General features: G+C 38.8%; 1 protein-coding gene across 1 annotated transcript in view; it reads right to left on the reverse strand.

Moving 5' to 3' along the window:
• Positions 1-5416: 5416 nt before the first annotated feature.
• SMC6 (structural maintenance of chromosomes 6) overlaps positions 5417-22039 on the reverse strand; it is a 68524-nt gene continuing 51901 nt past the window's right edge. The window contains exons 21-27 of the mRNA XM_043917152.1: positions 19075-19212; positions 17922-18067; positions 17536-17661; positions 13250-13355; positions 11542-11694; positions 7960-8057; positions 5417-7096 (exon numbers count right to left, since the gene is read on the reverse strand). Of these exons, the coding sequence (XP_043773087.1) occupies positions 6982-7096; positions 7960-8057; positions 11542-11694; positions 13250-13355; positions 17536-17661; positions 17922-18067; positions 19075-19212 (882 nt within the window). The 3' untranslated portion in view covers positions 5417-6981. The remainder of the gene's footprint in view (positions 7097-7959; positions 8058-11541; positions 11695-13249; positions 13356-17535; positions 17662-17921; positions 18068-19074; positions 19213-22039) is intronic.

The following is a 22039-nucleotide window of genomic DNA, read 5'->3' on the forward strand; positions in this document are numbered from 1 at the left end:
TAACTTTTCATAGTCTACCTACACATCTCTTCGGCTAGATCACCAGTGGATTAGGTACATTTCCATGTTATTAGTACCACAGCATCAGCTATGCCAACTTTCCATCACTACACAAGGGTCCCCTTCTTACTCCTGCTTCCAATGGCATTTTCCTCTTTTACCTCTCACCAAGAGCATCCTTGAAATGCTTTATTTTCTAACACTCTCCCCAAGGCCCTTTTAAGCTTCCACGAGTACCTTCCTCAAGGTCCTTTGAATTTATGTCCTTGTGAATCTTAACTTCAAGGTCCTTGCAACCAGTGCGATATGGTTTAAATTCATTTTTCTTTGGGTATTCCTGTTCTCAGATCCCAAAATCTGTTTGTTACTATGTGACAAATCACCCCAAAACTTAATGGCTTGACACAATAATTCCTGTATTATCTCCCATGGTTGTTTAGGCCAGGGTGTCAGGAAGGACTCTGTTGGGTGGTTCTGGCTTGGAGATCTCATGCTGATGGACAGAGTCAGGGGTCTTTGCGGGGTTGGAGCAGCTGAGGGTAGCTGGGAGCTTCTCTTCATGTAGTCCCAGGGCTTCTCCAAGTGCTTTCCTACACAGGCTAGTCTCGTTCAGGTGGCCTCATGGAGTGGCAGCCTCATGGAAGTCAGACTGCTTCCACGGAGGCACTGTGATCTGGCATGAATGTTCTAGAGACCAAGGTGGGACTTCTCTTTCTTTTCATTTTCTGACTGAACCATTGAAGTTAACACATTTTTACCTACTGTCATGCTAGTGGTTATAAGTGACATACAAATCTGTCTAGCTTAAGAAGGGAATTAGGCTCTACAAAGCAAAGTTTTGGAAAAAGACAGAAGGGATCTCTTGTGTGTGGCCATCTTTAAAAAGTACAATCTACTGCAGGGAATGAAGAAAGGAGGTAGAAGGAAATAAGTATTGCATGGACCAGAGTTGAAGGTGAGCCATGACAATTTCTGGAATCAAGTTCCATTTAAGCACAAGAGCACACACACACACACACACACACACTCAGTGACAAGGATGCTCAGGAACCTGTGTCCTGCCCAGCACACACACACACACACACACACACACACACTCTTAGTGACAAGGATGCTCAGGAACCTGTGTCCTGCCCAGCACACACACACACACACACATAAACACACACACACACACACACACACTCTCTCTCAGTGACAAGGATGCTCAGGAACCTGTGTCCTGCCCAGCACGCACACCCCCACACACATAAACACACCCCCACACACACCCCCTCAGCGACAAGGATGCTCAGGAACCTGTGTCCTGCCCAGCACGCACACACACACACACACCTCAGTGACAAGGATACTCTGCAAGCTGTGTCCCTCCCAGCCTCAGAGGTCCTTTGAGAAAGGAGAAGCTATGGGCATCCTCTCATCATTCAGTGGCCTGCGTTCTCTGTTTCAGCTTACACTCAGTTATTTTGATTACCCTGTCAACTGGCTCTTTAACTCCTGCTGTCCTGAAAGGAAAATGCTTCCAAATGTCTTACTTTTAGGCTAACTTGAACTCTTTCTGCATTTTGAAATACTAAGTTTCCTTATTTCTTTTTGTATGATTTCATTTTTCTTGAATAGCTATAAAACTATTGCTAAAAAGAACTCATACTACTTTAAGGCTTCATCTTCCCTGTAGTTCCTTCCTTCAGGATCACGGTCTCTAGATGAATAATATGAACTACATTCTTAAAGAAGCCAGATGCTTATTTCCTCCACACCGTTGGAAACCATGTCAGGAAGTAAAACACCCGCTTCAGCAGACGTCTTCAAAGAGCCTTACCTCACCGGATGTGTAGGGGTTTAGTGAGAAAATGATAGTCAATTAGAGCTTCTAAATAAAATGACACAGTTCCCATAGGGCCTTTTGTGTAAGCAATTCAGTTTCCCAAATATCTTGGGCACGCAATTTGGGTTCTTCCCAGCATTTCGCAGCAAAATATAGATCTCTAGACTCTTACCTTATGCTATCATTTCCCAAGTTCTTACATTTACCAACGTAAAGTAACCCATCAAATACCCAATTAACTGAATGACTGTCTCAAATGCCACCGCCTGCTCAAATCAGAGCCAGTCTACCTCTCCCCGCCAGTTGTCCATTTTTCTCCCCCCCCACATCTCCCCTAGCTCTATGAGTGACACCATCACTCAGCCAGGTTTTCAGACCCCAGGCTCCCGGCCAACGATCCTCGGTTCCTCTCACAACTCTACAGTACAGCTGACCCTTGAACAGTACAGATCTGAACTGTGTGGGCCCACTTACAGGTGGATCTTTTCAACAGTAAATACTAAAAGGAAATGGCAGCCCACTCCAGTGTTCTTGCCTGGGAAACCCCATGGACAGAGGAGCCTGGTGGGCTACAGTCCATGACGACACAGTCATACACGAGTGACTAAACAAGTGCTTTCCAAACCATGATGCCAGGGGCAGAAATGCGTATGTGGAGGACTGATGATAAACTCAGATTTTTGACTGCCCCTAGCTCCCATGTTGCTCAAGGGTCAACAGTATTCTCATTAGCAAGTCTCGCTGCCTCTGAACTTCAAATCCGAATGCTTCTATCCTCATTATCTGGTCCAAGTCACCCCTGTGACCTCTCACCTGGATCATGGCAGAAGCCTCCAGATTGTTTGCTCTTTACATGTTGGCCCAAACTCCTAACTCCTCCTAACTAACTCCTTTCATAGCTGGAGAGATTCTTTGAAAATGATCTCCAGACTAGGTCTGAAAACCTGCCCAGGACCTCAAACCATCTCACTTCTTTGTCTGCCTATGAACTTCATTCCTTACATTCACTAAGTTCTGGACTTGAGATTTTGAAATGTGAAGTTCATCCTCACACTAAGGGCTTTGCACTCATCTCCGCCTCAAAGTGTCAACCCTACATCCAACTTTCCATAGCTCTTACTTGTTTCAGACCTCTGCTTAAATATCAGCTTCTGCCAAGTCTTGTCCTAACACTCCATCCAAAACACCTCTCTTCTCCATCTCAACTCCTTACCTTATTATTATTCATAGCAATGACCATACCCTGAAATAACATGTGGTACTGTTTCCCTAACTAGACTTTAAGCTCCATGAAGGTAGATTTTGTATTACAGTAGGATTCAATTCAGTTCAGTTCAACTGCTCAATCGTGTCCGACTCTTTGCGACCCTATGAATCACAGCACGCCAGGCCTCCCTGTCCATCACCAACTCCCAGAGTTTACCCAAACTCATGTCCGTTGAGCCAGTGATGCCATCCAGCCATCTCATCCTCTGTCATGCCCTTCTCCTCCTGCCCCCAATCCCTCCCAGCATCAGGGTCTTTCCCAATGAGTCAACTCTTCGCATGAGGTGGCCAAAGTATTGGAGTTTCAGCTTCAACATCAGTCCTTCCAATGAACACCCGACTGGTCTCCTTTAGGATGGACTGGTTGGATCTCCTTGCAGTTCAAGGGACTCTCAAGAGTCTTCTCCAATACCACAGTTCAAAAGCATCAATTCTTTGGTGCTCAGCTTTCTTCACAGTCCAACTCTCACATCCATACATGACCAATGGAAAAACCATAGCCTTGACTAGACAGACTTTTGTTGTCAAAGTAATGTCTCTACTTTTTAATATGCTGTCTAGGTTAGTCATAACTTTCCTTCCAAGGAGTAAGCGTCTTTTAATTTCGTGGCTGTAATCACCATCTGCAGTGATTTTGGAGCCTAAAAAAATAAAGTCTGACACTGTTTCCACTGTTTCCCCATCTATTTTCCACGAAGTGATGGGACCAGATGCCATGATCTTAGTTTTCTGAATGCTGAGCTTTAAGCCAACTTTTTCACTCTCCTCTTTCACTTTCATCAAGAGGCTTTTTAGTTCCTCTTCACTTTCTGCCATAAGGGTGGTGTCATCTGCATATCTGAGGTTATTGATATTTCTCCCGGCAATCTTACCAGAGCTTAAAATAGTCCCTAGCACATGGTATTGATATTATATAAAATTAAGAAAATTTCATTTGCTGACTCAAAGAAACAACTAATTCATATTCACTCTTTAAAGAAAACTCCTTAAAGATGTATCAAAAAATTATATTGATATACCTTCAAGCCCACAGGTACTTAGTTCAAAATCATGAAATAACAGTAACTTTCAGAGCTACAAGTTTCAAACCTATTCTGAAAATCTGAATGATGTAAAGTACAGGCCTCTATGTAGATGAATAAAGTAAAAAATCTAACCAGGTAACTATTGACTCAGGACATAATTTGTACCACATCTAATTCGTATTCAGGAATTTTTCTAATCAGGCACCCTGGATCACTTGATGTTCATCACAGTCAGCAACAATTCTGATGTAGGTTTTGAGTTGCAGGCAATAGTTTCTTAGGCAGAACTCCAAATAAAAATTTAGATCTCCTATAAAACAGCCCAGAGATTTTTAAGACATGCAAAAAGGCACCAGGTGATGGGAAGAAGGGAGAAGGGAAAATTTGGAAAATACTTAAGAAGAATGTGATCCCTGAATCTCTAGGGTTGATCATCAGTATGAGTAACACTATTATTTACATCTTGGTTTACTTGAGAATGATTTTAATCATAGCTGAGTTGGTAAAGAATCCACCTGTAATGCAGGAGACCACAGTTCGATTCCTGGGTTGGGAAGATCTGCTGGAGAAGGGATAGGTTACCCACTCCAGTATTCTTGGGCTTCCCTTGTGGCTCAGCTGGTAAGGAATCCGACTGCAATGTGGGTGACCTGGGTACGATCCCTGGGTTGGGAAGATCCCCTGGAGAAGGGAAAGGTTACCTACTCTCGTATTCTGGCTTGCAGAATTCAATTCCATGGACTATATAGTCCACGGCATCACAGAGTTGGACACAACTGAGCAACTTTCACTTTCACCCCAAAATTCTGAGAAGGTAGGATTTAAAAGCCCAAGGAAGCATTTCTTCCTTGTTTCCCAAGACTTTATGACTCGGTTCAGTCATAGGTGCCGGGATGATAAATCAGGGGTGGAAGAGTCATCTCTATGAGGCATTCAAGTCACTATTCACAAAGAGGCTTGATTTTATCAATTATATCTTCCCCAATTCACAGAAACATGACTTTGAATACATATAAAGTTTTATTTTTAGAAGTTACACATATTTTAAAAAAGCAATTTATTTTTATTCTAATTAATATTACCATTAATTAGAATATTAATTGAAAAATATTTTCACTTATGATAGTTGAAACCAAAACCCTGTGAGGCCAGAGCAATGAAAAATCTTCAGCTCAACAAGAGATGCCTGGATACCTGAGGAGTTTTCCCATTCTATATTAAGAACCACAACGTTAAAAAATGACCACAAAAACTCAGACACTGAAGCTGCGTAGTTGATAAAAGTTTATGCATTTGGTATATTCTACTTTTTTTTTTTTTATTTGAAAAAGCACATGTATGTTAAAATAGTTTTGATACAAATGAATTATAAATGTAACTTTAAAAAAATCAGACTTTGTCTTGGTAGTGGGGGATGTTTAAAACATTCAGCACGTTTCCTCTTTCTGCAAATTCTTAGATTACAAAAGCACAGTTTTGGACTTCTCATTTACCAATTGATCTCCACTTAGGACTAAATTTGACTCCCTCCCCTCACCAAAAACAAAATCCAGTTTTTCTCAGTAACTACAGAAGTGCCACTGCTTTGAAAATACTGCCTTGTTCTTAAAATACTTCCTTTCAATTTCATAAATATTTACTGCTAGCAATAGAGGGAATTCTTGTTGGATATGCACGTCTTTTTAAAAAGGTTAGCACTAATCCTAGTATCAAACATAAGAGAATACAAACAGGAGTTCTACTCATGTTTTCTTTAAAAAAAAAAAGGCATTCATAAACACCATCGCTTACAACAGGCTGTTATTTTATCATTCTAAGCAGCACACTTCTTAACAACTCTAAATCAGGATGTGTCTCACAACTGACATCCGCTCCACCCCACCGCGCCCCCAGCAGCCAGGCCTTTGACTTTTAGTGGCTTCTCTGCTCCAGGGGGAGCTGCCTGCGGTTGTTTCCCCAGCCCTTCTTCTCAGCTGCGACTGCGGAGTCCCTCTGACCTGCATCCTCTCAGCTGAGCCAGAGCTGGAGAGGCTTTGGACCGCAAACCGAGGGACTCTAAAGAAGGCAAGCACACTGCAGGGCAGGGTGCACAAGTGGGCTGTAGCCTGGTTCCGACATGGGTCGGACACTCGGCTGGGTGGCTGGCGGTCAAGGACTGAGGGAAAGGCACTGGGTCAGAGTTGGCAGTGCTTCAGTGCTCCGAGAAAGTGCCTTAACAGCATCCCAAATGTGAAGAAACACAGTAATTAAAACTGTAGTCCAGATCTGTAGTCGTAGCTCCAGGATTAACAATGGCCTATGCGGAGGTTGTGACCAAGTTTTTTCAGGTCCTGTGTAGGTCTTTCCTCGTTAATATGAACAAAACAGACAATAAATCTCTTGGAAGCTGGTCCCTGTCCACAGCCCGCCTGTGCACTGCCCTACTCCCCGCCATGAGAATAACGTAATATCCTGGAAAAGCAAAACTAAATATAACTAGATGCTCAAATGTTTATTTTAATTCTTACAAAATACTATAGAAATGAACCCAAACTTAACAGATATGTACATGTACATATGTACAAAATTTGAAACTTCTGAAAAAGAATCTATAAAAGTAGATGGCTAAAATAAAAAACAAAAAGATTTAAAACCAGTACTCTGAAATTGGGTTTTCTCAAAGTAAAATAACTGTAATTTTAAATCGCTGGTTGTGGCTGGTCTTCTAGGCTTATTTACATGTTTTCTAATACATAATGTCAGATACATAAAGGAGTTTCTTTTATTTTAGAATACCTTGTTTCATTTTATTTCAAATAGTCCTGGATGTTTCTTCCCTTTACATGTCTTTCAACATGAGGACATGGCATATTAAGTCACAAATCAACTCCGGTCTTCTTCTTCTTCTTGAGTTACAGGTCGGAAAGGCAATGTAGTTTGTCCTCTTTCAGGATCAGACATTCGAAGAATTCTAATCAGTTTACTTGATGGAAGTGAACTAAAGGAAGCAAAATTAATTACTCCAATTTCCAAGTAAACTTTTTCACATTAAAAAAAATTCTAATACTACCTCATGAAAATACAAGTCAAATGGTTGCTAATGGGGGAGGGGATATAAGTCTGATATCTGAAATTCTAGAAATATAATTTACAAGAAGGAAATAAATTTTCATTTTCAAAAATTAACTTCCTGCTTAATGCCATGAGTTTTCACTTTGGAGGAGAAAGAAAATGAAGCAGATTTATATAACATCTAACTCTCTAAAAAAAAAAACACATCTAACTCTCTTACTCTTCTTATCTAGTCAGGAAGGAGTCACCTGAATATTTCCTGTCATAAACTTAAAGCCCCAAATGATCAAGTGACCACTTTAGAGAAAGAATATCAGCTTTAAGTGACACAGAGCCTGACACCATGCAAGTACCTAATAAATGCTGACTGACAGCAAAGTAGCATTCTTTATTTAGAAAGACTTGTAAGTCACCAGAAAAAGATTCAAGATTAGGGAGACTATGAATTATTTCTTTCATCTAAGTAAGTTACTAAAATTACTTTATATTATTTGGTTCCTGATCACCAGAGAAGAGCAGATTCAAGACAGAAATACTAAAAAAGTAAATACTCACATTCAAATAAAACCTCCTCTATTATGGAAGGAAGATAACACACACAGTATTTTAAATATCTAAGGAAAAACTACCTTCAATCTCTGGAATGAATTTAGGGGTTTGTTTTTCTTTTTATTGGTCACTTTTGCATTTGCATTTAAAAAATTAAGAATATAAAGGATTTCTTACTTCCTTTTATACACTAGACATATATACACATATACATATTCATAGAAGAAATTTTTAAGTTACCTCATGCTCTGAGGGGTGAGCAGGATAAACTGTCTGAAGCGCTGGGAATCTGCCATCTTGAGTATCATGTCCATTGCGATCCTCCGGTTAACCATATCCTGGGGAACAGAGGCGGAAGTCAGAGCTGCTGGCGTGTCAACTATGCTCTTGGGGAAGCAGCCTTGGGTTGTACACACCCGTGGATTTTATCCAAGGATCATCCATTATCTTATCTACGATGTCAAGCAACTCTTACATACTGTGAAACCCAGTATCTAAATTATTAGGGGAAAATAACTGAATGTATATATCTTTCAGGAATTTCTATAGTCTAAGTATTTTTAAGTATAGCTCCTTGCCTCCAATATAGTTAACAATTAAAATAATCAGAAAATAGTCAAAATTAGCTGTTGCAAAGTGAATCTAATTTCTACAGTAATAGTTAGGAAAATGGTATCAAAAGTGACCAGATTCAAACTTATTAAATCTCTTAAATTTTCCCTCAATGATTAAGATGTTTTAAAAACTCTGTCCTCATCACCTTCTACAATTTGTACAATAGTAATAAGTTCAAATTTACAGACTAACTGCTCAACTCAATCTTTAAAATAAGTTAAACAGCACATCAGTGCATAGGGGGAAAATGCCTACTTATACGTAGTAGGTTGTGAAACTAAATGAATTAAACTTTGTGTTTATGTCTTCTGAGCTAAATAATAAAAAACGATAAAAAAGAAAGTTATCACTCCCCTTCCATGAAAACTCCGGAAATGTGAAAACACAAGCAAATGAAACCACACGCGGCCATACAGTATGGTGGTGAAGAACCTGGACTATGGAGGGCAGATAGGGGCCCAGCATCCTGGCCACACTGCTCAGTGACTCTTATTCTAGAAATTCTTCCATTGGGCATATCTGTAGTCTAACTTAAGGTACAAAAGTAACCAGGGCTTGCCCAAACTGAATACTGTCCTTTCAAAACAATGCCTGGAGGGAAGTCTATCATTTAATAACAAAGCTGCCAATGCACCAAGAAGTATTTATTCATTTCCTTTAGACTGGTTCTCCGAACTTGGGTACATTTTTCTGAATAATTTCAACAAGGCAAAATGTCATTCTGATTAAGAACCTCTAAGTTTCTGAACGGGAAAGAAATTATTCAGATTAAATATGAAAAATAATATGCATGATAAGACTGCATAATGGCATTTTGGACAAAAATATTATACGGAAAGAGCAATCATCATCTATGATTTGTGAATCAGCTTTGAATCCAAATCTCAAAGGAATTTCTTAATCTTCAGCAATGACAGCATAGAAAAAAATCCACTGAAGTGGTTTGCGAATATGAATTCTGATTTGCAAATAAGCGTTCTCTAAAATCCTAATTATGGATTAGGCATTAAGAGATAGAAATATGATTAAGACATAGTTGATAACTTAAAAAATAATTTGGTGAGTGATTCATACATGAAAATAGGGGAATGCAACAAAATGAAATAAAACATGTATAATACACTGAATATCATATAGTAGTAGTGCTCAGTTCTGTCTCGTTTTATTTTTGGTGATCCCATGGACTATAGTCCACTAGGCTCTTTTGCCCATGGAATTTTCCAGGCAAGAATACTGTAGTGAGGTGCCATTTCTTACTCCAGGGGATCCTCCCAACCCAGGGATCAAACCTCTGTCGCTAGCGTCTCCTACATTGGCAGGCAGATTCTCTACCACTAGCACCACGTGGGTGAACATTATATACTATCATACATAAAAATAATACAATTGCATGAGTTGATATAAGGAGGTGCTGAGGAAGCTCTGAGAAGTCCCTAACCCTGCCTGCAGCATGGTGGTGTGGAGGCTACATAAAGGTGACATCCAAACCAAGTCTTGAAAGATGAGTCAGAGTGTGACATACAAGGAAGAAGGGCACAGTGTTTGGAAAATCACAAGCAGCTTAGTCCAGCTGAAAAAGCAGGTGGATACAGTATCATAAAGGGTCTCAGTCACACTATAGAATCAAACCAAAGACTTTTCAACAAGGGAGTGATCAAAATTAGATTTATTTTAGAAACAGAAACCTGACAAGATGGTGAGGAGAAAGTGAGAAGGAACAGGATTAAAGTCTGGAAGTCTGGACAGGAAACGAAGACAATGAGCAAGAGCTGAGGACAGAAGAGGTGACAGAAGGAGCAGAGGCTAGGGAGAAATTACAGAAGAGGAGGAGACAGGTCCTAACAAGGAAAGAGGAACCACAGATAAATCACTGGTGCTGCAGTCAGGTGTTGGATTGGTAATGGCAATTTGTGAACATTCAAGGAAAGGAACTCAAGAAAAGAAAAGCTTTGAGTGGAAAACCAATTCAGTCTCAGACATGCTCAGTTTGGGATGTAGGTTGTTCACTAGAGGTCTCACAGGGGGCAAGAGAGATGTCGGAAGAGACGCTTAGATTTGGTAGGAATCCAAATGGAGGAGAATCCTGTGGACAGAGGAGCTTGGTGGGCTGCTGTCCATAGGGTCGCACAGAGTCGGACACAACTGAAGTGACTTAGCATGCATGCGTGAATTGGAGAAGGAAGTGGCAACCCACTCCAGTATTCTTGCCTGGAGAGTCCCAGGGACAGAGGAGCCTGGTGGGCTGCCGTCTATGGGGCTGCACAGAGTCGGACACGACTGAAGCGACTTAGCAGCAGCAGCAGCAAATGCAGGTACCAGACTGTGGACTGTGTGCGTGTGTGACAGGTGGGGGAGTAGGCAGAATATGATATCCAGGGAAACTCACATCACTATAAAAAACAAAGAAGACCTTAAACATTTAAGGGCATGTGAACTGGGGTGGTGGGGACAGACTGGCATGTTGAGAACAAAGAGGAGTGTGGAAACCCGTAAGAAGACACACCTTAAGAGATGGAGGCTCAGTCTGTGGTACAAATACTTCAAAGAATTAACGTTCATTTATGATCCTTGCTAAACAAGTTTTGCTGCAGTACTGTAGTCCAAACCCAGACTGCAGTGGGTTTAGTGAAGAATGAAGGATGGACAGCTGAAATGAGAGGCTTACTATGTGCCTGAATCACAGCGAGGCAGACCTCACTGGAGCGTCTCTCTACCCTTATGAGGGAGGAAAGGCTAAGGATCTTACCTTATAGATGAAGAAACTGAGGCCTGAAAAGGACAGATACCGAGTCCACAGTCACCTGGGTAACTGGTGACAGAGGCAGGCCTCGATGTTAAGTTTTTTAACTTCAAAGTCCAGTGTTCTTGTTCTCATGTTACAGAAATTGTTCTTTTGAAAAGTGTGGCTGAACAGGAAGGAGACAACAGTGGTGCGAAGGTCACAGCAAGGGTGGTGAACTGCTTATCATAATAAACGAGGGGAAAGAGCACAAGTCCAGGATGGAGGCCCTGTCAGTGTGGTGTGTTAGCGAGGGAAAGAACTGGGATTCTTTAGCTCTTCCCTACCACTTATCACAGACCGAACTGTCAAAGCAGGATCTTTTCTGTTGAGAAGAACTAACAAATCAATAGTTTCCTTTCAAAATATACATTTCAAACCACCACCAAAAAAAGAGAAAAACTAGAGAATTTAAAAGTTATCAGTACCATGTAGACATCAAACTCATCCAGGCATCTGAAAGGAGATTCAGCGATGGACCACAGAGAAAGAATGAAGCAAACCGTGGAAAAAGAACGTTCACCGCCAGATAAGGCCCGCATGTCATTGAAAGCAGCTTTGTTTCCCTCTCCAGGCTGAACCTTGAAGGAGGTAACAAAAAACAAAATGCAGAAAATAGTCAGATTAACTTCTTTACAGAAGTGGTTGGCTACCGTTTTAAAAAGGATGAATTTATAGTAAAAATGAAATGAGCAACAAAATCAGTCAGTGACTTGGAAATGACATCTATTCCACTTAAAATATTTTAAATAAAAATATAAACTGTATAATGGCGGCTTCTGTTTTACTATGAGAAATCTAATTGAAAACATTTTCTCCCCTTAACCAGGTCTAACATACCAAAATTCTAAAAGCTTAATAAGAGTACTAATATTAGGCAAATGAAAACCGTTATAGCCTCCACCCAGTTTCATTGAGATAAAAATGACATTTAACACTGCATAACTTTGAGGTATTAGGACATGACACAAACATATACATTGCAAAATGATTATCACCACAATAAGGTGAACATGTCCATCAACTCACACGGTTGCCATTTTTTTCTTTTTTCTTTCAGCGGTGAGAATTTTTGAGATCTACTGTCTGAGCAACTTTCAAATATACATACAGTATATGTACTGGCATAAAAATAGATGCATTGACCAATGGAATAGAACTGAGAGCCCTGAAATAAACCCATGCAAATACAGAAAACTAATATTTGATAAAGGAGCCAAGAATATACAATTCAAGAACATACAATTCAGTTCCACTGGTCTATATATCTATTTTGGTTACTGTTTTGGTTATTATATATTTGCAACACAACCTGAAATCAGGAAATGTGATGCTTTCAGACTGTTTTTTCTTCTCCAGATTGCTTTAGCTACTATTTTATCTGGTTCTATTCAAATTTTATGACTGTTTTTTCTTTTTGTGAACAATGCCTTTGGAATTTAGACAGGGACTGCACTGAATCTATAGACAGCTCTGGATGGTATAGACATTTTAACAATATCAACTCTTCTGATTCATGTATAACGGTTATCTTTCCATTTATTTGTGTCTCTTTCAATTTCTTTCTTTCATCAGTGTCTTATATTTTTCACTGTACAGATCTTTCACTTCTTTGGTTAATTTATTCCTAGGTATTTTATTGTTTTCGATGCTGTTAACCAGATTGTCATGTTTCTTTTTGTCAAATATTTCTAAGTGCCAAAATACTCTTTTGTTACTTGATTTCTAGTGACATCTAGTGGTTAAACTGCTTTTGAAAATAATTACAGACAGTCCCACAAAATTTAAAATGTTGTATGAATTTTAAAAAGGAGCCAGTGGAGTGAGAAGAGACGGTAAACATTTACTGCTGAAAACAAAATTCCTAATTATCACCAAAAGAAGATAATTTGGTTGTCCACAGGGCAGGGAGGAAGGGAAAGAGCTATAACAGCAGCTTTAGTCAGTAGAATTAATTTAATTTTCAACACTAGCAAAAACCATCTTTAACTTAAAAATAAGTTCTTTTGTTTCCAATGACAACAGATCAACATATCATCAAAAGAAATGAAGCCCCACCCCCCTCCGCCCCCAGAAAAAAAAAATGAAGCAGGTAATCCTCCTAATGACTAACATGCAAAGAGTTAAGATACTCACTGATATAGTAAGAGTTTCATTCTTATGGTCAAAATTCATTTTTCCACAATAGGCCCGCTGAGATAATAAGTTGTCAAAGTACAATTTACATCGTAAAGTCAAACACCTTGAAAAAAGACATTGGGCACATTAAAAAGATTACAAAGTTAGAGAACTGTAGATTCAGCATGAGCTTTAAGCCAGCATGTAAGACCAGATGAAAATATGCCAGGGTGTTAACACTGGTGCCTATTTAAATAGGTAAAATTTTAGGTGATTTTTGTCTTTGTCTTTATATTTCATTTATGTCCCCAAATTTTTATCAATTCATTTTATAATAAACAAACATCTATAAGATGAATAAAAATGTCCCACACAGAATAAAACCATTATATTACAGCAAGTCCATATGAATGTATCAGTCAACTAATTTATACAAGATATCACCCTAACACAGAAGACATAAATCTTGCCCTTGAGATGATTAAACTTTAGCAGTATTAAGATAGTGGTAAACGGCCTATTCATTAGCTTGTCTCCTCCTAACTTTATAGTAGCAAAAATGGCGAGGGCAATCTCTCAGTCATGTATCTGCAGTACCTTACACACTGCCTCACACTACACAAAACTCCACTTATTTATCAGACGGCATCCTGCTGTCAGGGAGACCTTTCCCTTCTTCCTCATTTATTTATTTACACCCTTTTTATAAGGATGCAGTCAGATTGCTATCTTATTCACTGGGTTACAATTCATTTGTTGTTGCTAAGTTGTGTCCAACTTTTTGTGACTGTGTAGACTGTAGCCTGCCAGGCTCCTCTGTTCATGGGACTTCCCAGGCAAGAATACTGGAGTGGGTTGCCATTTCCTCCTCTGGGGGATCTTCCTAATCCAGGGATCGAACTCAAGTCTCCTGCACTGGCAGGTGGATTCTTTACGATGGAGCCACCAAGGAAGCCCCACCATCTATTACTGTTCTTGTTTATTTTGGTCCTCAAATTGTCCCACATTTTGCCAGTGGGAGCCTCTCTCAAGATGCCTATATCCTTTCATCATGACTCTACATTTTGGGGGAGCACTTCCTTACATTTCTGGTATCTAGACCTTCCCTGCTCAGCTCCGTATTATTAACCACTTCTCCAAGGAGCCTTGATTCCTTTTGGTGGGGAGTGCTTTTCCTAAAGAACTTAAGGCTCCTTTCTTTAGAAGAACTGTATTTTATTCTTTTCCCTCCCAATTCCCTTCCTAAACTGCATTAAATTCCCACATTTGAAAATACTGATAGCTTCAGTCTTTCCTTTGTTGCCACAATAACTATTGCTAGCTGGTATTCAGAATTTTTTGTTAGCTTTCCTTCTGAAATACTGATATGCATTTTTCAATTGTGTCCACTCACAGGATGCCTAAAAGATTGTCCTCATAAAGTGACAAGGTTCTCCAGTGTAAAGAGATAAAACAATTTAAAAAATTTAACCATCTCTATTGTCCTCTCAAGATTAGGTAAACTATGTAAAGCTTGTCAGTGGTGAAGAAACATATTAAGATAATAAATTATAAGACCAATACTTTAACAGAAAACACTTTAAATACAAATTTTCTAGATAACAATAAGAAAACAAATCCTACTGTTTCTGGAAAAGATGTAGTGATGCCACAAATTACACATTAAGAGTAAAAGGCCATGATTAAAAGACTCCTGCTCCTTGGAAAAAAGGCCATGACCAACCTAGCATATCAAAAAGCAGAGATGTTACTTTGCCGACAAAAGTCCGTATAGTCAAAGCTATGGTTTTCCAGCAGTCATGGATGGATACGAGAGCTGGACCATGAAGGCTGAGTGCCAAAGAATTAATGCTTTTGAACTGTGGTGTTGGAGAAGACTCTTCAGAGTCCCGTGGACAGCAAGGAGATCAAACCAATCAATCCTAAAGGAAATCAGTCCTGAATATTCATTGGAAGCACTGATGCTGAAGTTGAAGTTCCAATACTTTGGGCACTTGATTCGAAGAGCCAATTCATTAGAAAAGACCAACCCTGATGCTGGGAACGATTGAAGGTGGGAGGAGAAGGGGACGACAGAGGATGAGATGGTTGGATGGCATCACCAACTCGATGGACATGAGTTTGAGCAAGCTCTGGGAGATGGTGATGGACAGTGAAGCCTGGTGTGCTGCAGTCTGTGGGGTTGCAAAGAGTTGGACATGAGAGCGGTTGAACAACAACAAGAGTAAAAGGGCAGTGAAAACCCACGGGGTGCCCAGAAGCCCTGTTAAGGAGTCTGGGGAGGCCCAGGCCCTCCGGTTCAACAAGCAGGGTGTGGGGAAGAGAGAACTGCACTGAGAGAGTTCTAGAGAACCACAGAGGGGCTGGGAGATCCTCAGGCTAAGCATTCTTCTTATCAGTGGCGGTGTGGGGATACTGCCTGAGGTTGGCAAAAGAAACACCCAAAAGAAGCAGAAACAACCCCTGAGGTCACCCAGAGTCAGGAATAGTTCACTTTCCCACAGGCACGAGTGGAGTAAACTCATAGTGCATCAACAAGGACTCAGAAGAACATGGCTTCACAGGTAAGAAAAAAAAATTGTCCTTGATCGAAGACTACTCTGGTCCTACTTAACAAAACTTAAAAGCTGCCTCAAAAGGATAAAATAGGAAACTCTTTAATCAAATCCTAATAACATGCATATAAAACTGAAACACACATTTCAAAAACTAACCTATTGTTTAGTTAAGGAATATGGCCAAACACGCAAAGCCTATTTCTCATTATGGCTTTATTTGAATTTCCCCTCACTGCAGATGGTGACTGCAGCCATGAAATTAAAAGACGCTTACTCCTTGGAAGGAAAGTTATGACTAATCTAGACAGCATATTAAAAAGCAGAGACAGTACTTTGACAACAAAGGTCCATCTAGTCAAGACTATGGTTTTTCCAGTAGTCATATATGGATGTGAGAGTTGGACTATAAAGAAAGCTGAGAGCCAAAGAATTGATGCTTTTGAACTGTGGTGCTGGAGATGATTCTTGAGATTCCCTTGGACTGTAATGAGATCCAACCAGTCCATCCTAAAGGAGATCAGTCCTGGGTATTCACTGGAAGGACTGATGTTGGAAGCTGAAACTCCAATACTTTGGCCAGCTGATGTGAAGAGCTGACTCATTTGAAAAGACCCTGATGCTGGGAAAGGCTGAGGGCAGGAGAAGGGGATGACAGAAGATGAGATGGCTGGATGGCATCACCGACTCAATGGACATGAGTTTGGGTAAACTCTGGGAGTTGGTGATGGGACAGGGAGGCCTGGCATGCTGCGGTTCATGGGGTCACAAAGAATCAGACACAACTGAGTGACTGAACTGAACTGATACTAGGGGAACTTAAAATTTACAAAAATTTAAAAAATTCTATAGTCTTAAGACTATAGCTCTTGGTATGGGGATGCATGCTCAGTTGCCTCCAACTCTTCACAACCCCGTGGACTGCAGCCCACCAGGATCCCAAGATCATGGAATTTTCCAGGCAAGAGTACACGAGTGGGTTGCTATTTCCTTCTCTAATAGTTCTTGGTATAAATAGTTAAGAAACATGCTACTGAGGGGATGCCATGGGGAAAATAGGTCAGGTGGAAAGACTAGGGCTGCCTAGGATTCAAATATATCAAGAGCCAAGTCTACCTATCAACTGTCCTCTAGTTTATTTCTGTTGTTTGTGATTTTAGCTGGGGTTAATTGATCCCTGACAATCTGCACATTTCTGGGTATACTAATGAGATTCAGTGTCGCTGACCCTGTACTCATTCATTCAAACAATATACATCATTTTTCTACTACATTTCAGGCACCACAGTAGGCACTGGGGATATATTTATGAACAAAACAGAGATTCTGTATCCAAGGAGCTATATGGTTCTAGGAGATCAGGGTAATCAACTGAGAACCTGCCTCAACAGGGCCCATAAAAAGCCCATAAAAAATTGTCTCTCATTAGAACATGCACTAAGACTGAAATAGTCTGTTTTGGAGCCAATAAGCTTCCAAATGGCCCATTTAAGCAGAGACTGAACAGCCAGCTATGAGTTACCCAGTAAGGTACCTCTAATGGAGTTTAAGTTAAAAAAGCTCATTTATAAAACTCCCTTCAAATCTAGAATGCTATGATTAAATTATAGGGTCCCAAGCACTACTACATCTTTTCTAATTGAATCATGAAAGTTTTTCTAATTTAATTTTATTGTTTATAGGGGAGAATTGAAAACAAAGAAAAAATAAAAATGCATAATATGTGGTAATATTTTTTAATGCACTTACCTTCTAAATTGTTGATATGTTTTATATCTATGGATCATTATTTCTTCCAGTAATTTAATAAACCTTTTTAAAGTTTTTACTTTGCTATCCAAATCAAGATAGCTTTCTCTTGCCTCTTGATACTGCCTATTTTATGAAAAAAAAAAATTAAGCAAATAAATACCACTCAATGAAACATAAAATAAAATCTCAAATATATTTAATAAGTTCTATAATAATTCCAAAGAAAAAATTTATTTATTGTTAATATTACATGTATGAAAGGCTAGTTAAGCTGTAACCATATGCCATAGAAACACTTTACCCAAACTTAAGATTTTATATAACTTCTTTTGTTTTACTAACATATATGGATAATGTCATAAAGTAGAAAAGCAAGCACTTACTTCATTATTTCCTCTCGATCTCCATAACTAGCATGTTCTGCCTGTATCTTCTGTCTTAATCTATTAATTTCTTTGTCTAGAATTGAGGCAGATTTTTTTACTTCTATCCGCTCTGGACAGATTTGTCTTGCTTGTGACATTTTCTCCTAAAATAACAGACGTTTAACTTTAAAACGTCTCTGATACAACAATTCACTGTACTATTTGTACCAAAATATGCCAAGTAGAATTCTGAACTTACATTTAAGAAATGTATTTTAATTACACTTAATATCAATGTTATTTTTCTAAGCTTTATACTAAGAATACAGTTCAGAGTCATCATAAATTTTCAAAAGAAAATTGCATTAGTGTACACAACTTTAACGATTTAGAGGAGCTCCATAACCTCCTAGAAAAACAAATTTCAATTAGAAGTTATGAAGGTTTGGCACCCCAGATGCTGAGGTCAGACATAGCTTTCTGTGAGTTTTAGGGTGGATTCTAAATATCAAATAGTACTGAAAACATAAAGACCCTTCTGTTTGTAAAATATTAAAAACCCAAAGCACTTGCACACATAGTACTTCCATTCATGACATTCGTATATTATGTCTTAAACAAATAAGGCAATAGGTTTCAGAGTTGAAACCATTTTCCTAGGACATGTAAAAACAAAGCTGGAATCCATCTCTTTTAGGTTAAACTATGGTTGCCTTCAACTTACTTTCCTCTAAAAATAGGGCTTCCGCTCTCCACCGTCAACCAGGGTTATTAGTAAGGAGGAGCTGGACTGTAGCCCAACTCACTCCCAAGTTAACTCAGAGGCAGCGGAGTCTTTTTCTGAAATAAACCTGCTATGCACTTGCCAGGTTGGGCATTTAAGGAACTATTTCAGAGCAGGGAGTGCCACTTCCCAAATCACTTGGAGGCACGGTAAGGGGCTGTGGCAGTCCTGCCTAAAGTACTCTTCGTGTTGGTCTATGAAGTCGCCACACTTTGAGAGTCCCTAAGTCTTTCCCTCTGTTGATTCACTGAAACAGCTATTACTCCAAAGAAAACAGATATCCATCAGACAACTTGTCTCTGTTTGGAAATATGACATTAAGGAAAACGCATTTTAATAATCATGACCAAAGTTGTAAACAAAATGTTTTAAAAAATCATGGATAACCTCTAGCTCTTTTTCTTTCATATCTAGTTCTCGTTTCTTTTTATTTAAAGTATCCAAGTGTTCTTTCTGCTTGTCTTCATAATGCCGTTTCCCTCGTTTTTGGTTATCCACTTCAGAATCCGCAAGGTTTAATTCATCCTGTTTAAATAAGACCAAAATAATCTATAAGGAAAAGATTGTTTTAAAAAATTATCAGCCTAGGTATAAACTGACAAGTAATCAAGTGGACAGGATTATGCTGCTTGAAGAGGCCAGTGTTAAGAGTTCATATCCTTCTGTGAGTGTTGGAAAAATGCTTCACTCAACTATTCTTATTACTCAAAATATAGCTCTAACCACAATAAAGATGCCAATGCTGAAGACACATGAGAAAGGTTAAAAAAATTAATTCATGAAATGTAAATGGAAACAAAGCAGTATTTCTAAATGTTAAACATATATGTGATTCTGTGATGTTCATGTATAATTAAGTTAATAGACTGAATGTCAAGGACACAGTTTGATTATTTTGCCTGATAATTTTATACATGAATGATGCCCAAAACACATTTTCTTCTGTTATTGGAATTTTCCATTGTTATGGGAATCTGTCTTCCATTAGAGTATATACAACATACAAATTTCTTTAAAGGAGGTAGAGGCAGGTGAAAAGATTTTATTAGCATTTAGAGATGATATATGTGCAAAGCCATAAATTATGGCAGCTTTCCTAAATACTGATATACAGACTGCCTTCTTTATCATCAATTTTGATGTTTTAAAAAAACATAGATTTTCAAACTCCACCTCTGGAGATTTTATTTTAGTAGGCTGAGAATCCCTACACCTCGGTTTTTAAAACGGCTCTTGATTTAAGAATCACCAAATTAAATTTTGCCGAGTTTGTCTATTTTTTGAGCCTAGTCTAGTATTCTTGCCTAGAGAATTCCATGGACAGATGAGCCTGGTGGGCTACACTCCATGGGGTCACAAAGAGTCGTACACAACTGAACCACTAACACTGGACATATACACTATGATGATGATGTTTACCTTCAGGAATCAGACAGAAAAAGAAATAAACACAAACCAAAACAACAGCATCAAGGAAGACAGAAGATTTACAGATATCCTGAAAAGAAAAAGAACACGTGATGTATCTAAAAATTCCAAGTTATTTACACCTCATATAGAAAAGTAGATATAGGCTACTTCCTGACCTAAGAATGCAATTTTCTGCAAGGTATTCATTCACACTGCTAAAAATAACTACCACCCAAGGTAGACAATAATATACAGTTTTTATAACACTGGTCTATTAAAAATAAAAAATTACATGGAGGATAGAGATAAGCTGCTCCTTTCCTTTGAAGAAAATAAAAGAAAACGGGTATAATTTTCATAGTAGAAGATATTGCAGTTGGGAATTGGAATGGCTTACGAAACAGAGTTGTTGCCAACACTAAATTTTCTAATCATTTTTGGTAGAAACTTTCAAAATATGTCCATGTTTGCTTCAGGGGATCAAATCAGCTTTACGGAGCCAAAGCGGTCAGTTATATCAGGATGGATCTGTGCTGGTTAATTTTTTCTGAGCAACTTTAGAAAGGGAAAAACTTGACTTATAAAACAGAATGAAAAGAACTTAAGGTTCTTTCTCTTACTGGGGCTTTTGATTTGTCTTCAAATATTTAATAAAATTATATCCTAGGTACCAACAAATTTAACAACTTTAAAAAGGAACCAAGAGAGTATTTCCTTTCATTTCATTTTGGTGATGGTGAAACAGAGACCTAAAGATATTAAATTCACTTAAGTGACACTCACCTTGTTTTGGGGTGAGGGCTAGGATGGGTTAGATCTAGAACTAAATTCTGATGTAGCCCTACGTCTGTAGAGCTTCTAACCTTTAAGAAAGTTCAGCCTTTGAAAAAAAAGAAAAATAGGCTGAGATGCTAGAAGGGACAGAATCATTGAAAAATTTTATTCTCCTTGATGTCTAAATAACAAATTTTAGTTAGCTGACATTGGATAAATTACTATAGTATGTATTATAACCACTTGCTTCCTATAATTACATCAATTATGAGGTTTTAGAAAGCTATCAATCATTAGATCTTGGAATTTTCAAAAGCATAGTCAGTCTCAATAGAAATAAATACTCATTATCTCTATCAGAAACTGAGAAGCCCACCTACTCTAATAATGCAGACCATGATTCTTAATGTAGATCATGCTCCCTATACAAAAAATTTAATATGTAACTAAAGCATTAAGCTTGCAGTATAAATCAAAATAAACTGTTCAAAGTGAGAAAAATATTCCCTATGCCAGGATTTCAATGACTACATATTTGAACAGCATCTTCCACCCTCTTGCCACTCCTCTGACACAAAATGAACAAATGTCCTAACAGAAAACAGATTATCTAGAAGCTGCTAATACATTATGACAGCTTATGAGGAATTAAATTCCTTTGTTAGTCAACTCTTCTTGGTCCTGTTATTGATGGCTAGTGGGATGTGACACTGTAAAGAAAAACCCTCTTGACTACTGGACTCTTGACTACTGTGTGCAGGTTACTGAAGGGTTCACTTATTGGCAACCAAGGCAAAGAGCTAAGATCAAGAATTCTTACTGCTTTCTGCATGTATATTCTGCTACTGAACTTATCTGTGGACTTCCAATTCTAGGAGTTGCTTTAGCTTACAGGTCCCTAAAAGAACAGAACACAGCTTAAGTTATCTGGGATAATTCAGGGCTTCCCAGGTGGTGCAGTGCTAAAGAATCTGCCTGCCAGTGTAGGAGACGTGGGTTTGATCCCTGGGTGGGGATGATCCCCTGGAGGAGGAAATGGCAACCCACTCCAGTAATCTTGCCTGGAAAATTCTATGGATAGAGGAGCCTGGCAGGCTACAGTCCATGGGATAATTCAGGTGCTAATTATTTCTTTTTCTATATTATTTTAGCATAAATTATCATTTCG

Source organism: Cervus elaphus, chromosome 11 (assembly GCF_910594005.1).
Source record: "Cervus elaphus chromosome 11, mCerEla1.1, whole genome shotgun sequence".
In the NCBI taxonomy this organism is placed as follows: Eukaryota; Metazoa; Chordata; class Mammalia; order Artiodactyla; family Cervidae; genus Cervus; species Cervus elaphus.